The 16,991-nt window shown below is 45.6% G+C and overlaps 5 protein-coding genes across 8 annotated transcripts; 2 read left to right on the forward strand and 3 right to left on the reverse strand.

Moving 5' to 3' along the window:
• Positions 1-222: 222 nt before the first annotated feature.
• LOC107189894 (protein chibby homolog 1) lies at positions 223-887 on the reverse strand. Its single transcript, XM_015578572.1, has 3 exons — positions 585-887; positions 377-492; positions 223-315 (listed from the first exon to the last, which is right to left on the reverse strand). Exons 1-3 carry the CDS (start codon positions 766-768, stop codon positions 223-225), a joined length of 393 nt encoding a protein of 130 aa, XP_015434058.1. The 5' UTR covers positions 769-887.
• A 623-nt stretch (positions 888-1,510) lies between these two features.
• Positions 1,511-3,135, forward strand: LOC107189895 (mitochondrial cardiolipin hydrolase). The gene is made up of 4 exons (XM_015578574.1): positions 1,511-1,572; positions 1,937-2,191; positions 2,572-2,756; positions 2,852-3,135. The coding sequence occupies exons 2-4, from the start codon at positions 1,953-1,955 to the stop codon at positions 3,133-3,135; spliced, it is 708 nt and encodes a 235-aa protein (XP_015434060.1). The 5' UTR covers positions 1,511-1,572; positions 1,937-1,952.
• Positions 3,136-6,503: 3,368 nt separating this feature from the next.
• On the reverse strand, positions 6,504-9,676 carry LOC107189960 (serine/threonine-protein kinase SBK1). The gene is made up of 2 exons (XM_015578659.1): positions 9,368-9,676; positions 6,504-7,887 (listed from the first exon to the last, which is right to left on the reverse strand). Exon 2 carries the CDS (start codon positions 7,885-7,887, stop codon positions 6,724-6,726), a length of 1,164 nt encoding a protein of 387 aa, XP_015434145.1. The 5' UTR covers positions 9,368-9,676; the 3' UTR covers positions 6,504-6,723.
• Positions 9,677-10,791: 1,115 nt separating this feature from the next.
• LOC107189922 (suppressor protein SRP40-like) lies at positions 10,792-13,209 on the reverse strand. Of its 4 annotated transcripts, none has more exons than XM_015578614.1 (5): positions 13,007-13,209; positions 12,489-12,659; positions 11,633-12,415; positions 11,430-11,555; positions 10,792-11,364 (listed from the first exon to the last, which is right to left on the reverse strand). In XM_015578614.1, exons 2-5 carry the CDS (start codon positions 12,550-12,552, stop codon positions 11,030-11,032), a joined length of 1,308 nt encoding a protein of 435 aa, XP_015434100.1. In that variant the 5' UTR covers positions 12,553-12,659; positions 13,007-13,209; the 3' UTR covers positions 10,792-11,029. The 4 variants fall into 4 exon arrangements, with proteins under 4 accessions (XP_015434100.1, XP_015434099.1, XP_015434098.1 ...); XM_015578613.1 differs by having other exon boundaries at positions 12,489-12,668; XM_015578612.1 differs by having other exon boundaries at positions 12,489-12,702.
• Positions 13,210-15,540: 2,331 nt separating this feature from the next.
• LOC107189966 lies at positions 15,541-16,544 on the forward strand. Its single transcript, XM_015578665.1, has 2 exons — positions 15,541-15,589; positions 15,841-16,544. The coding sequence occupies exons 1-2, from the start codon at positions 15,581-15,583 to the stop codon at positions 16,156-16,158; spliced, it is 327 nt and encodes a 108-aa protein (XP_015434151.1). The 5' UTR covers positions 15,541-15,580; the 3' UTR covers positions 16,159-16,544.
• The last annotated feature ends 447 nt before the right edge of the window (positions 16,545-16,991 follow it).

Below are 16,991 nucleotides of genomic sequence, written 5' to 3' on the forward strand. Positions count from 1 at the left end.
TAAAATTGTAAATATGTATGCATAATAATTCTAAAACTTATTATTTTTTATGCTTTCTGTGATTCATTAATATCAATTTTAGGAATTCATTATGTGCCTTAAACTAATAATTATATTTTATATATACATATATATGTGTGAGTATTTATATATTTATAATAAGCTAATCGTATTAACATTCCTTTTTTCAAATTTGAGAGCATAGGCAATTAAAAAAATATTTCAAGATTCAAAACCTTTGCGATACAAAGAATTTCTTTGTAGTCTATCCAATTCTTCCCTTTGTGAATTAAATTCTGCTGTTGTCTGTGTCAACTGAAATGTTAAGTATATTTTAAACGTTTCGTAATTAAAACAAACAGACAAAATTACTGACCATATCGAGAAGTATATCAAATTTTAACTTTAATAAATTATTTTCTTCTTCTAATCTTTTTACTTCCTTCTTGAGTTTCTCATTCTCTTTGTAGGTTCCACCAACCTTGCCAGATTCTATATACAATATAAAAATACATCATGCACTCATGGCTTTGCAGTAAAAAGACTGCTATTGCGTAAATATTGTATATTAATATGTATTTTACCTGGAATCCACAAACCAGACTCAAAGATCGCTTCCTGATCTCCTAATTTCAAACGTATAGGACCCACATTTGGGCCCAGTTCTTTTTCAATACGCTGTGGACTTAAATCTTTGTTTACCAAAAAAACTCCAGCCTTCCTTGTAGGCGTTTTTTTCGGAGAAAACTTGTTTGAAAATAGAGGCATTTTTGTTTATATACGTATCACGGGTTTAAAGTTAAATTTTGTCAACAGTAAATCCCGATACGAGTAATGTGCAGTCACGTACACGATTCCATTTTATTTTTAGTATTGGGAGTAAGCATTTTTTCTCTGTATGTTATGAGAAAACTATGTAAGTTTATAAATTCCTAAAAGAGGTTAGAATTTGGCTATCTTTTCGTCTTGTTTCTACAACTAGTATAACTATACTTCTATCTTTGTCTAATACCTGCTCAGTCCTTATGCTTTGCGTGTACATATCAGGGGATTATGAAGTTGTTCTAAAAGTTCGCCAGATGACGACACTTCAGCGATCCGCAGTTTCCCGCGCTTTCTTAAATTTAAAAAAAGGAAACCCATAAAAAAATGTTTGATCATCGACTAGGTATAGAATAGATCTATCATCCAATGCTTTTTTCTGCCCCACGTTCGGAGGGCCAACGTCTTCTTCTCTTCTTGTAACGACCCCGAGCTATGTTATTCCGGTGTTGACGCTACTTTGGAGAGCATCGTAATTCACAGGAAGAGCTGGGAAGAGTTCTGATTTCGATCGTTGGCATAATATATTATAAAAACTGTGAATATATCAGGCTGTTCAACGTTTCTACTTTACGAAGCTTAGTAATTTCGGTTGACATTTTACCTCTTCTAAGATATTGTCAGTACGTGAAGGCAACTTCAGATCGGTGAATTGTCATAAAATGGCGGCAAAGTTGCCGGAAGTATTGTGTTTACACCATTCGTTTTTCTTTTTCGGGGGAAAATTTGAATACTCTAGCGTACCAAAAGGTATGACTTTTAACACGGTGTATTTTATTCTTCTCGTTATAATGTTCCCTGTTGAATATATTGTCTGTTAAAATATCAAGGTAAAACTATATAGGTTATAATATTTTTGCGTACAGTTTTGTTTCCCATAATCTACACAGTAGTAATAATCCCTTGCTTTCGATAGTTTATTTAACATACGTGATTTCGTTCCTACAATAAGTAGAAATGACAAGTAATGAACAGGCACGTTAACATATATACATCTAAAAAATCATTTTTCTCAGTAACTTAGCCGTATTCATACAAATGTTATTGTAAACTTTTTGTTTATTATGCCACAAATAATCATTTTCGTAAGTTTCCATTGTTATTCCATTTTCAGGTATTCTGTCCTAAGAATGGGAAGCAAAATACTTTTCCTAATAGGTGGGATGGTATTCGCCACGGAAGTTGTTTGGCAACTGTACAAAAGGCTTTACAATCCCCGGAACGGTAGGATTCCGCTAACAATCGCGAAAAAGCCGGAACAAAACATCTCGGAGGTCATGTTCTTCTCCAGAGAGTCCAGTTTTTGTCGTGCTCACGTGAACAACAATGAGGCTTGCCTGAAAAGTACCTGTCCGGTCCAATATTTAAGGTAAAATCAAGGATAATTGTTTCTCAATGATGTATTTTTGAGCCGGTAATCAAACTCGAGTTAGTTCGATTGCTTGATAACTTCTTTAACTATAACAATCGAGTTGACGAGTTTTGAATTGCGGGGATGCTGACTTCCTCTTCATTCACTCGATTGCTTGTTATTTATATTTACTTGGTAGTTCCGTAGCGTATACAAGAATCTTAACAGATACGCGTATCTTGAGCACGTCCGGCAGGCGCTAAAATAGCATTCGAAGGTATCTTTAATCGGCCAATCCTTGTGAACTCGAATGTAACACGTGAATGATACTGTTATACATGCCTTGATATTGACGATCTTGAAGGAAAAATTCGATTAACAACGTATTAACTTTGTAGACGAATGGAAGGTTACATAAATCGCGCCGAGAAGAGATTAGATGTGTGCATGTACGTGCTGACTTGTCAATTACTATCGAAAGCAATCGTAAACGCGCACAAACGTGGCGTAATCGTGAATATAATACTGGATCGACGGATGGCTTGCACCGATTCGTCGCAAACGGCTCTCTTTCACGGGAACGGTACGTTCTGGATTATTGTTTTGAATCGCGACAGCGGTTGTTCGATTATTTATATAAACCGGCATGTGATTCGAATCAATTTGAGTGTTTTTCAGGCATCGCGGTCAGAATGCAAGAGCTTGATGTCCTGATGCATCACAAGTTCGTGATCGTGGACAACGAGATAGTGATCACCGGCAGCGTCAACTGGACAATGTCCGCGTTCTTCGGTAATTTCGAGAACATACTCGTGACCAATCAGCCCTCTATCGTCTTACCTTTCGTCGAAGAATTCGACAAGTTGTGGAAACTGCTCGAGTATCCGATTGAATCCGAATCGGAGGGAAATCGAAGACGTCTGCCCTTCAACCCTACCAAAGGCATTATGTGGAATATGTGATTAGCTGAGTGAGCGGTTTCATTTTTTCTTAGCCGATACGTACACGCATGCGTCTCGAATCGAGAATTTCGGACGTATTTATTACTTTTCGTTGCAATCGTACAAGTTTATTTATGCAACTGACATTGATTCGAAAGCTACGCCATTCGTATTCCAGGGTATTCTCTTTTATATAAAAGATACAACAATAAGTATCGATACTATACGTGGACCATATATGACGACTCTCTATCTCTTTATCCTCATCTGTGCGTACACACCAACGATTGTCAATACGAGGCGCGAGTAGACAGAACCAGAGACAAGATCCAGGGGACAGTGACCGTGTAAAACTTCAGCAGGGTGAGTAACTCACGGCTAAGGACCGCTCGCATCGTTTTGCATAACCGGTCGCCACGATGACCAGGAAAGGCTCCTAAGCAAACCTGTTTCGCAGCAGCTTACACGGAAAGCGTGCGACAGATTCCGAGGAGATATACTTGCGAAGTGTTTGTATTTTACGTGAAACGTAAAATCGCAGCGGCGGCAGCGGCAGCTGTTGGCGAAACGAACGTCGATAGGATCGCAACCCCGGCTGGACTCGGCTGGTAAACAAGGCGAGGAGACGTGTTTCGACGATGCGCATTCAAAATACATACATACATATCGTCGCCGATGCATCGAGATGCAAACGCGAGCGGGAGCATGGGTTTGTCGGTGTTCTCATCGGTTGACAGAAGTGGAACATTGTCCGTGTATATAAATAGATCAGCCCGTATGAAAATAGATGTCGGGCCGTTGGACCGAAGGATCGATGACGATCCCCTGCCTGGACTTCCTTCCTTCTTTCCAACCCCTCGATATGCAATTTCAAGGGTCTCGTGAAATCACGTCGTTGTCACCGCTATATACATTTTACGTCAAGTCACGTTTTCTCTATCTTATTCGAACGTCAAGATTCGTCCGTCGGTGCATACGTAATGAAATCCAGTCGTTTGCTGGGTGTAGCACGTTTCCCCTGTGCGTACACGATCGCGCGACGAGCGTTTAGCGTGTCGAAGCGACGACTAAGAATAACCGGGCATCGAATGGAAATAGAAACGCGCAAGCCCGAAATACGCATTGTATCCAGATACGATAAAAGCGACGGCGTGTGGTTGTCGCGCACGCGTTCCCGTATTTTGACGTTCGTGTTCCTCGTAAGTCAATTGCGGTACCTATTCGCCGACGATGAAACGAATCGTCGACGATAGGCTCGATATTTAGAAGGAAGCCTCATCGCGATCTTCGCTCGAATGCCCGATATTTCGAGAGCACAAGCGTCCCTCGACGATTCCGTGAATCGTCCCGTTTCTCTTTCGAATCACAGGGCCGATAAATTTCACAATTCTGCACTGTGGAAATTTCCACAACCGCGAAATGTCGGCCGAAGACGATTTCGGGGAAAGCCGTTGCGACGCGATTTTCTGCGGAACGATCTCGACAACCTCGTTAATACATTCGACGATTAGATTACGTAGAAAGTGGGCGAGTATCGAGCTGAGAATACACGATAAAAAGGAGCGTGTTTTATTCGCGTTTGTTTGGCGTTGTCGACGGTCGATTCGTCGGAAACGGCCTTCTCCGCTCGTAGTTTTACATACGTATAACAGTTTCAAGGGTGGCTCCCCGCGATGCTTGACGTCCGTTGAATTGGGGGGTGTCTTCTCGCAGGTGAAGGGCAGGTCGGGACGAGTGAGTCAGCTATATCGAACACGAGAGTCGAGAGAAATAGAAAAGGTCAGGGGTCGAGTGTATTCGTCGACGATTCTCTCACAGTTGCACATTTCCACGGTCGAGATTCAGCGATAAATTGGATGAAAAGAAACGACGCATCGTGTTTACTCCGCTGCGTCCACGGCTAAATGTACGAGACCACGAATCGGAACGATTCCTTGAAGAATCATCGAAATAGGTCGACCACACGGCTTTCAGATTTTTCCGTCGTTCTTGGTACACGTCTGTAAATCGCTCGGCGAATGTCCGAGTCAGCTGGAAGGAATAAACGAATGCAAGGGGGATAGGTGGAAACGGGGATGGTACGAAGCATCGCGATTCCATGTAATAGCAACGTTTATTTCGATAATGTTTATATAGAAAACATTGCTTCGCGTTAAGGAGGCTCGCGGCGCGTACGTTTTTTGCTGCACGGTTTCTAACCCCTTGGTCTTTGTTTTGCAGTTTGTCGGCCGCGGCTGTCGCGAGAATTCTCCGACCGCGGCACGTGATGATCCACACTGGATCCTAGGAAACTCGTTGGGACCGACACACGCCGAAGACAGAGGGGAGAGAACGGTGTAGTGGCTGGTCGCATACGTATCACGAACCGCGCCGAATTTCGTGACGAATTAACTCTACCAAAATTGTACTCTGCGCGTCGGTTCCTCTTAGACGGTGTTCGGTTCTACTAATAAATCGCTAGAAGAATATATGCGCGCTATGCGTATGCGTACTCTATAATCGTGTATTAAATAACGCTTAAATGTCCGCTCGATCTCGTTCAACGTGCCCCTAAATACATACATACATTCGATTCACCGTTCCCCGTTTACACGAGTCCTCGAGAACGATTCGTCATCTTGCGGCGTTTTCTCCCTTGCTCTTTTTCTCGGTCGTCCACGCAAGGACCCGCGAGGTATACAAGGTTCAGCTACACACATACATACACACATACAATCCAATTGTTCATTCTTCCGGACTTAGATGGTTTAACGTAATAAATTACTAGGAAATCCGCAGTCGTTTATTGTCCCTATGGTCGACACCGAAAACACCGATCGTAGTTGCATTTCGTGTTTGCCGCAGTCTTAACGAGTTTCTTTATTATATTTATATTTTGTTTGTTTGTATTTATCTTTTTTTCTTTTTGCGTTTCTTTTTTATTCGTTTTATCACATTCGTTTCGTATTTTCGTTATGGAAAGAGGAGGGTGATCGGCTGTGCCGCATCTCGCCGCCGAGGGAGGTTCCGCGAGTATAGGAGGAGACGTACGAAAAATCGGGTAAGTGCGCAAAGGCGCACGTGTACGCGTGCATCCGCGGACACGTTCGTCGATAATTGGTCCGCTCGTAGAGAAGGTCGAGAGGAGTAGAGGGAAGGCAGGAGACACAGGTGGGAAGGAAGTATAGAAGAACAGATACGTCCTAGCAACCGAATCGTCGAATATTACCAGTGGAAAATTATCGAGCGTTTTTGCATCGACGGCGTGGTCGAAGAATTAAGGCTGCTCCCGCGTGTGTACTTATGGCCTTCACCGTGAAACGATCGTATACGTAACAATCGGTAATTTCGTTGTCCGAACGAATCGTCCGTAGATCAGCGGTTTGGACGCGAATAACGCGGTTTGCGACGGTTGGTACGCCAGTCACCCTACGGGAATGATGTTCGAGGTTTCGAGTTCGTCCATTTCGTCTCGAAGGTTTGTTCGACGCGCGGGAACAAGGACGAGCCGGTGGCGACGGTCTCGGCGGCGTACAGGTCGTCGCGAACGATGTCGAATCCGCCGAAGCTGTACTTCCGTTCCCGGCGATCGGTTCTGAGGCATGGTTCGCTGGAAGCTCGGACCATCCCTCACATGCCCTCCGTTCCGAGGCTGCCGATCAAAGCTGGCTCGCCGACGTTCGAGTCGCACTGCATCACCCACTCCCAGATACGTTTCGTGACCACTTTCTGGTCGATCGTGGTCTCGAGGCCGTAACTGTTCAGCAGCTTTCGTAGCTTGTTCTTGTTCTCGTCGACGTTCCGTTGATCGTCGAGAATCGTGTCGAGATAGAGCAAACTGTCAGCTCTGCGGGCGATCGTCTCGCTCGCGTCCACCGACGTTGATGTCGCGCTGTGGCTGATCTTGTTCACGCACCACGAGTCCTTCAGGTACTTGTTGATCTCGGTGACGTGCGGCCTTTTCTCGGGTTTGTGCTCGAACACTCGCCTGAAGTAACGCAACAGCCTGGGCGTGAATCGTCTGAAGGTCGGCGGGATTTTCGTGGTGCGTCTCTTGAGCCATCGTTGGAAGGCCGAGTACTCCGGATCCTGGATCAGATCGGCGCTCTGCCAAGGCGGATTTCCGGTCAGGCAAACGAACAACACTATACCGAATTGCCAGCAGTCCGCGCTCCTCTTGCACGCGTACCTCTCGTTCTTAACGATCTCGTAGATCTCGGGCGGTTGAAACGACAACCAGGTGCAACGTATTTTGTTCACCAGCGTGCCCTCCCGTCTGGTGCAACCGAAATCGCATAGTTTGATCTTCGACATGTCCAGGGCGAACACCAACACGTTCTCGAGCTTGATGTCCCGATGGGCCAATTGTTTCGAGTGTATGAACTCGAGGGCGGATGCAAGCTGACCGGCGATCCTCTTGCATGCCTCCTCGGTCAGACCACCGGCCCTCACGTTACCGGCGAGATCGCCGTGAGGCGCGTACTCTTGCGCGAACACGAAACACTTGTCCGCTTTGAACGCGACCGCGTACGAGCACAGAATGTTCGGATGCGGGCTAAGATGATAGGAATAATGAAACTCCCGGAAGAAATCCTTCTCCGTGGTAAGTTCCTGGTGGACGGCTTTCAATACTATACGGGTACGGGTAGAACGATGGGTGGCCAGTAAAACTTTCGCGAAGCTACCCTCGCCGAGAGTTTTCTCCACCTCGTACTCCTTGGACAGTTCCAGCTCCTCCAACGGGACCTCCTGCACTCTGTGTATCCCGGACTCTTTTTTCTCGTGAAGTTTCATCTGTAATCAAAAGCATACACGCGCCTTCTCGTTACTCCTATTTCTACCCTGGAATCTGCCATCCCCCCCTAACCGCATCCCCCACCCGGGTGTCCCAAGCGAGTGTATTCGCCGCGACGACGTTCCGCGAAACGCCTCGGACGTCATCGCGGAGAACATCGAGCTGCGGGAAGTCGTTGAACACGCCCGATTCGTATCGAAATGTATGTATGTATGTATATCGCCGAACCGAGGCTCGTTCAACGTTTTCGAGAAAATTATGGCGAACTCTCAGAAGGTATACCACCGAACTTGCTCTGACGTATTCGTCGAGGATGATAGTTCAACGACTCCTGTCGATAAAATAGTAACTGCAGACGCTCGTTGGAAGATGATTCGACGGTTTTATGTCTCTAGAATTATCGTGCCTGTACGTCGAATGGTGTACAGCAGAGGGTTAATACGATACTACGTGAAAATCGGAGAAGAGGATTGGCTGTTACTCCGATTGTTTTCTCATCGAACCGATCGAAAGAATATCGAGGAATACCGCGAATCAGGCGACGAATCGAAGAGAATTCGATTGACGGTCCGTACACGCAAGGACCAGGCACGGGGATCCCGGTGACGGGGGTGGTGGGAGGAGAATGTGCCGGAGGTTGGCCGGGTGAACCCAGGACCTTTCGAGCTGCCTAGATCAATAGCAAGGATTTCGTTGCGGCAACGCGCGTGAACCTATTTTTTCTCGTATATATCTCTGTTTTATCTTAACCGTTGGAACGATGACACGACCGAAAGGACGAATCTGGACGTATCGTTCAATTTTCAATATCATTATTCTTTTCGAATATCATTCGAGCATTCCATGTTCGAGGAATCAATTGTTCACGGTGACACGTATGTATTACGGGAATGATAATTCGTTACGAGGACACACGCGTTACACTCCTTAATCCTTCGATTCGATCGATCGTGGTCGAAGCTCGGAATAATCCTACCCCTGCGTGACCGCCTACAAGCGCGCGCGCGTGCACGCCGGGTTATTTCACGCGGATTTGATTCTACGATTGTTTTTTTCTTTTCGTTGCTTCTCCTACCAGTTCATACCGGTTCGCCTCGGACAAGTTTTCGACGCGGGTATATTTAGCGTTTCTGTTTACCGAGGTTATTTTAACACCCGCTAGAGATTAGCGAGGTAATATTTTCGCGTGCGTCTTCGCGTTTAACGAGTTATTTTAGAAGAGGGGCGGCCGGCCGGAGAGCGAAACGCATGAATAGATGAATAGATACGGGCTTGGGGATAGGAGATGACCGTTAAACGGAGAGGAAGAGAGCCCACGAGGGTTCGACATCAGCTTCTACGTATCTTAACATCGAAATCACAAATATGTATCTCAGTTGTGTTTCGATCGTTTCGAGCCACCGCAAATACCCGAGTTTAAAACCATGATTTTCGTCGAAACGACTGGTAATACCTGGAAGAGAAGTTTCGATAACTCACCACGACGATAATATCCTCTGGACGACGAGAACGATACCTCGAGACGAATCAACGTACGAATCCCAACGATGCACCGTATATGATTTCGTCGGAGCTTTCGGTGACGTTTCCGCGATCGATCGTCCGTTCCGGTGTGGCCATTCAATTACATTTTCACTGTAATCACTGTCTTTCCCGTTCAACGAATTACCAGAGCACGCACAAGTAATCACCAACGATCGGCGTAAATTGTCCCAAGAAAACCTTTTATTTCGTCGCGTTTCGTGGTTCCCGTTCGCACGCAGAAATCGGCGAAATTGTCAGCCGGGGGAGAACGTTAACGAGCAAAGCAGCAGCGACGTGTGATGTCACATTTTCAGCAATGCGCGTGTGTCGCGTCTGGAGCCGTCGCGACGCCCTGCGCCGCTTTTATAGACCGGGCCGAGACGCGCAGACGTAGATCGGAAAAGGGTACGCTTACGCCGGCGACGATCAAACACCCGCGCGTAATTCTCTCTCTTTCCTCGAGCTTTAAAATCGTCAGGGTTCAACGGACGATCGATCTTTCCTCCGTTGTCCGCGACCCGGTGTTTTCGCAGGAAATGTTCGAGATAAATTTTACAGTAAACCGTAGAATCCACCTAACGAATAGGTTTTGGCGTGTCGGGGTTGTACTCGCGTTTCCTTGGTGTCGAGCCAAGGGAAATTTGTTTTTCCACCGAGAGAATTCTCGAAGAATCGAGACGGGAGATAAATTAACGATTTTCACGCGTGTACGTGATCCGGGCAACGTAGATACTTTTGCATACATTGGCAGTGTTCTTATTTAACTCTCTTCATTTCTGTTTAGATATTTTTCATGGATTTCTCCGACGAATTTGAATCGCACTCGTTGAATTCGCTGGGATTGGTATATTCAACTGGCTCTTAATTTTTACAAACGCTGTCCAATGATCCTGTCCGGATAATAGAGGGTAATTTTCAATGTCAGGTATATAGTACACAGAGTACAGAATCGATGAGAGATCCGGGTTAGGATGACCACGGACACAATGGCCAAATAACGCTTATATCTGGAGACGGAATTTAATTTATACCAGAAAGTATTTTTAAAATGTGTGTCAAGTATACGACGTTCATAGGGATGGATCCGTACATACTGGTGCAACGACGGGTGATATCGATGATATAAATAGAGAAAACGGTCGCGATGGAAGCAAAACGATTTGTCGTGTAACTGTTTCGTTTCGTTTGGGGACACTTCGTTTATCGGCGTCACCAGCCACCGACGAAGCGATCGTCCCTGATTCCGAGGATTCCTGACGATTCCCTCGATCTTCCTAATTCAAAATTATTTCAGTATTATCATTGATATCACATCTACGTTACACAATACGAACAGAAAAGCTTGGGCTTGAAATATCATGGTCGAAAAGCTTCTTGGGACTCTGGGTACTTTCTTTATTCACAACTCCGTCAATTCATCCATACAATAAATAATTCACAGTTCTCCGTTAAGTTTCCATCAAACCTTGTAACAATGTAAAAATGAACGCACAGCGTCACACGCGCGTATAAATATTATGGGTTCTTAAAAATCTAGTTAAGTTTTTAAGTAACAAGTACCTTAACAAGTTCAAGTAACAAGTTAAGTTGAGCGAAACGAGACGCCCTCGAGGAAGATCAATTGTCGTAATCCGAAGACGAACACAACGTGAATTCCGAGTACTCGTCGATCTCGCTGATGTCGTCGTAAGAACAGCAGCTGCACGAGCAAGAATCGGAACAGGAACAACAACCGGAACAAAGGCAGGAAGAGGAATCGAAGGAGGAGGAAAAGTCGGACCAACTGCTGGAAGAGGAATCGAAGGTGTCGCAAGAGTCGCAACAAATCTTGCGAGCGGACTCGAAGGAGACATCACAGTCATAACAGGTGCATTCGGAGGAGGAATAACAGTCGGAACAGTTGCAACAACAATCGGACGAGGATGCGTCGGAGTCTGAGCTGGAATCATCTCCTGAAAAAGAAACACGGAATGCATTCGTCGCTCGCGTTTATTCGTCGTAATACTCGAGGAACTACCTGACAAATAACCGATTTTCGTCGCCATGTTCGCTATTCGCTTCCCGAACTTTTCAATGCCTCGTATCACCTGCTTCTCGTATCGTTGTGATTTCTTCTCCGTTCGTTTCAGCTTCATTTTCCGAGCTGTGAATTATACATACAAAACACGATACATAATTTTCACTTCGTTACAGACCGATTAAAATAGACTGCGTTTTTACCTGTCTTCTTCGGAGGTTTACTTTCGCATTTCCTGTGTTTCGACGCCGTTCTACTCTCTTTCGATCGCCTAGTCGCACCGTTTTTGATTCCTTTTTCTTCCTTATCAGTTTTCTGAACATTTCCCTTTTCCTTTTTCCTGTCCACGTGTTTCGATTTCGCCGATGACTCGTTCGTTATATTCTTTTCATCCTTCAACTCGGCACGGTTGTTGTCCAAAATGTTCCTCGGGCGAACCTTGGACGCGTTCGGGCACTCGTTACTGGTAGGAAAATGTTTCTTCTCCGATTCCTCAGACTTCGCAACGGTCTCTGTTTTCTCCGCGGATTTACAGATTCGCGGAGAGTCGTGTCTAGGAGTGCTCATTTCGAACGAGAGACGGCTGTTATCGTCCTGTGATGTTTCCATCGTGGTTTCGCCTATTCTTTCCGTTCCGATGGTCACCTTTCCCACGATCAAAGTCTCGTTGTTCGTTCCAAGGACCTTATTCTCACCGTTGGAGAGCATCGTAGCCGTGTTTGCGTCTGCGATGACATTCGAGGCGTCCTTCTTAATTTGTAATTTCCTGGGTGATTTCGTAACATTGTGATTTCCATTATAAAGTTTTCGTTTTCGATATCTCGATTTCTCTGTTTTCTCCCTCGTCCTTCCACTCGTATTCACCGTATTACCACCCTTATGATCATTTCCCTTCGAGTTCTCCCGCTTCGATTTATCAAACTTCTTCGCGCGAGTCTCCTTCGACGATTGCATCGCTCCCTCTTGTTTCGTGGTTTTCTTGCCGTCTAACGCGTGGAACACCAAAGGAAAAAATTCCATTAGTAGAATCGTCCCGAGGGAATCGCGCGGCATGCTTACCTGGGGGCGCGTGTTTCGGGTCGAGCGTCAGTTTCTCGTCGAACTCGTTCAGGATGTCCTGCATGAAGTTATGCTGCACGAAATCGTCGATCTGTTTCCACGGGTCGGTCTCCAGTATTTGATCGATGTCCAGAAGACCGTCCACCGTGTCGAACGAGAGGGCAGATCGTCCTGGAAGCCCTTTGCGGTTCATTTAATTCGAGGCAGAACCAAGCTGGTGGGAGAAGCAGGGATGGAAGGAAAATTTTCAAAATAGAAAAGGGCTGGATTCTTTGTTTTCATTGGAGTTGCGAAAGATCGTGTAGATTCGGGGGACCGCCCGTTGGTTTAACGGAATCCGTTGGCGTTCGAATCAGAGCTCACCCGTGAAACGTGTAAATTATTCTCGCAATCGCGAGATACGAAGTCCACGGTACACGAGGAACGAAGTCAACCAACGGGGGCTACAACACCGAGCTTTTCCGTGTGGTACAGAACGCGAAAAAGAAACAGATGTAAGGTCGATTTTGCTTGCTTACTTTGATACTCCCGTTTTACGTCAAACCGTGTGTATTTTCGGGCTTCTCTGTTTTTCAAGAGGGACGGGAAAACGGGAAACTACGCGAGCGTGAGACGCGTGTCGAAATCGCGGATAATTTTTCGTGAACAGAACGATTTAATTTGTAGACAACCCCGGAAAGAAACCGATTTCACGCGCGCCTCGTGCGGTCTGGGATTCGGTCGTTACTGACGCACGAGTATCTACTGATCGTTATCGGGCCCGTCGAGAATCGCGAGCAAGCGACCTCAGTCGCGGAAAAGGTCGCGTTTGAAATTGTTTGTCGCCGTAACGATCCACTGTGAAACGGATTGAGGCATTCTAGGTGGAAATAAATCACGTCGATCGACAGATATTTTCTGTGATTCCTTTGCACTCGGAGATGATTCTCCAGGCTAGTAAGAAGGTATTCATGGTATGCAATAGTAATGCATAGAAATTCCAACTGGTAACAACATACCCTTACGGTTTTCTCTGTACCTAAAACATTTCATTCAAATATCTTCGCTATTATTCGTACGTAGCCATTTAACTTTAATGTAGAATATTCGTACAAGCACGTATTTTATATATTATTAAAATATTTTCATTCGAATTGCAATATCTTCGCCATTATTCGTACGTAGCCATTTAACTTTAATGTAGAATATTCGTACAAGTACGTATTTTATATATTATTAAAATATTTTCATTCAAATTCAAATATCTTCGCTATTATTCGTAGGTAGGCATTTAACTGTAATGTAGAATATTCGTACAAGCACGTATTTTATATATTATTAAAATATTTTCATTCGAATTGCAATATCTTCGCCATTATTCGTACGTAGGCATATAACTGTATTGTAGAATATTCGTACAAGCACGTATTTCATATATTATTAAAATATTTTCATTCAAATTCAAATATCTTCGCTATTATTCGTACGTAGCCATTTAACTGTAATGTAGAATATTCGTACAAGTACGTATTTTGTATATTATTTAGTATAGTCCTTAGTTAAACATGCTATTCAAGAGTCATATAAATTACATAAAATGACCTAGGATTTGTTTTCACCTAGAATGCCCATCTGTTCCATTGTGCGATCGTTGACGACAACGAACGGATCGATGTAGGAATCAGGTGGGCGGCCGCAATTATTTCTAACGGTAGCTACGGATAATGACCCGAAGAAAGAGAGAATCGTTATTTTTACATAATTCCGAGAGCCAGAGAGGGGAGAAAAAGAGAGAGAGAGAGAGAGCGCGGATCGTGCGACGCGTCAATTGCATTTTCCGCTTCCTATGGTCGACACGGTGGAAGAAACGGGGGGTCCCTGTCGCGCGTAATCAGAGGAAAAAGTCAAGGTGCATAGACGACGGGGTGACGTCAATTTCACGGTGGTGACTCGTCTACGGGGTATACGACTCTCGCTTATAATAGCCGGTAATCGAGTGGAAGAGGGTTAAATGACGTCACGCACTCCGATGACCGCATCGTGGCTTCGTTTCTCGACGCGATCGGCGATGTTCTTCGCAGGATATGTCGTCCCGAGGAGATCCAGCGATCCGTGGAATCATCGTACGCGGTGTGTACGCCGTAAATGGCGAAAGCCGGTTCGTCCGAAAAAAGAAACCGCGTGGGCGCCCGTAGATTCGACATCGTCGCCGGTTTGTACGAATCCGAGTCGTCGAATCGGGTCCCCTGGCGTTTCGCGTCCGTTTTTTTTTTATCGAAGTACAAAAAAGGGCAAACGCGATTTCCGCGATCGGCGATATCGTTCTGGTTCTAGAACTACTCTTTGGATAAATAGACTCGAACCGCGGGTACCTACACGTCCAAGAGCCTAACGGTTCGTTTAGCTGCCTCTCGTTACGATAATATTTACGTATTCGGTAGAGAGATATTTGCATTTCTTACGGTCGCCGCGACTTTGGCGCCGATTTTACCCTCCCCGCGCAAACGAACTGCGGCGGCACTACCTTCCTTCCTAGATTCGCCATCAGAGGTCTACCTAGTTGACACCTTTCCCGCAACTACCTGAAGCCTTCCTCGTTCGTATATATACGTCCTTAACCGACCATCGTATATCCCCGTGTCTAAGGCAGGGTCTGCTAGGTAGCCTTACTGACGAGTCCACTAGCAGGCGCAGGACGAAACGCTCCCTCTCCCCTCTCCGTTTCCTTTTCACATTTTCCAGTCAACAGATTACCGCCAAAGAACCGAACGATGTGTGTCCGTATCGACGGGTGGTGTTTGGCACGCCTAACGCGAACTTCGTCGCAATAAATAATAACGATCTCCGTCGAGAATCCTGCCCCGATCCCAGAGATATCGGCGATACACGATGGCGAGGCGTTATGATATCGAAAGAAAGAAAAAAAAAGAATCGACGCGGCGACGAACGTTGCCCCCGGGCGTTGCCCCCGATCCCTCCTTTTCGTTGGTCGTCGTAAAACGATGGTATTCATCGCTGCATCTCCGTGGCACGCGTAACAGACACACGTTCGTATAAAAGCGGCGACGAGCTATCCGATCGGGGATCAGTCGATCGCGGTTCTTGGAGCGAACATGATCAAGGTAAGAACCGGCTACACACGAACGTTCAAACGTCGACGAACGAACGGGACCAATGTGGCGCGAAATTCGATTATCATTGACGCCTTTTGCGTGCACGATTGGCACGTGACACGCAATCGTCGACGCAAGAACGTTCGTGTAAGGCGAGTTAAGGTATATATGTACCTTACCATACTTATTATATAATCTCGCGAGGGGTGGTTCTGTGTTTTCGTGGAGGAGTACATTCAACGTTCACGAATCATTTACAGATCGTCGTGCTTGTATTCGGAGTCTGCGGGGCTCTGGCGATTCCAGCGACGCCCTGGGTCGATCCGAATCAAGAGAAACAATCGGAGATGGTCTACTCGCAGCTACCCGGCTCGGAGAATCTGAACGAGAAAGCGGTTCCCCCGACGAAGCTGCTTGACCAGGGACACCAGTCGATTGTACCCGAACGACCGGATTCCGTGGTGAACGTTGAAGCACCTTTGGAACTTCCTGGGACCAAGAATCTCGCGGAGAAACGTATTCCCGTGCTGGTCCTCCAGAAATTGTACCGACCACCCGAAGTAAAGGGGACGGTTTAGAGAATTCAGACGAATTTGCTTGTCGAACGTAGTGCAGGACTGGTCACGAGGATGCTTTAAACTTCTTACGGGGTGACAACACGCGAAACAACTTCGATCGTTATACGTACAATACAAATATTAGCACCAACTATTGTTGTTTTTGTTTCGAATTGTTTGGAAGATTGTGTCAATCGTTTCACCCTTTGCTACCGTTTCGTCGATATTCCTGTGTACGAGCGTATATGTATATGCGAAAATTTGGTGAACGACGAAAGTAGGCTTTTGTTGTTGAATCGGTTAAAACGGGCAGAAATGGAAGGGAAAAGAGGAACAGAGATGAATGTAAAGACGAGAAACCATTTGTACAGCATGTCGAGACTGTAGTCTGCTGATTTTTATCCGTATCGCGCGAAAATCTTATCCTGGATGCATAACTGGGAAAACTTCTGTATGTATTGTCGTGTTCTCGATCTATTAATTGGTCTCGCTCGCGACGATCGGTCTGTGCGTTTCCGTTGCAAGATAAGGCGTATGCTGACAACTCGCGTCTTGACCAGGCATTCAGTTTGAAGCTGAAACAATGTAGATTAATCCCCTGTCATTGAAAATAACAATAAACGACCAGAACACTGTTAAAATCGCATTTAATTGTATGTATGTATTTATTGAAGACCCTAGGCTTTATTCAAGATCTGCGTGCCGAAGAATTTCAGTGGTCTATGGGGAGTGGTGTGCGAGTGAGAGTCTTTCCGTCGGTCCAACGCGATAGTGACGTTGCGTACCTGGCCGTACCATCTGGTGTTTGGGTCGTTCAAGGAGGAACGTCGTTCAAGCCGGTAAAAACAATTCAA

Source organism: Dufourea novaeangliae, unplaced genomic scaffold, assembly GCF_001272555.1.
Source record: "Dufourea novaeangliae isolate 0120121106 unplaced genomic scaffold, ASM127255v1 scaffold175, whole genome shotgun sequence".
NCBI lineage: Eukaryota > Metazoa > Arthropoda > Insecta > Hymenoptera > Halictidae > Dufourea > Dufourea novaeangliae.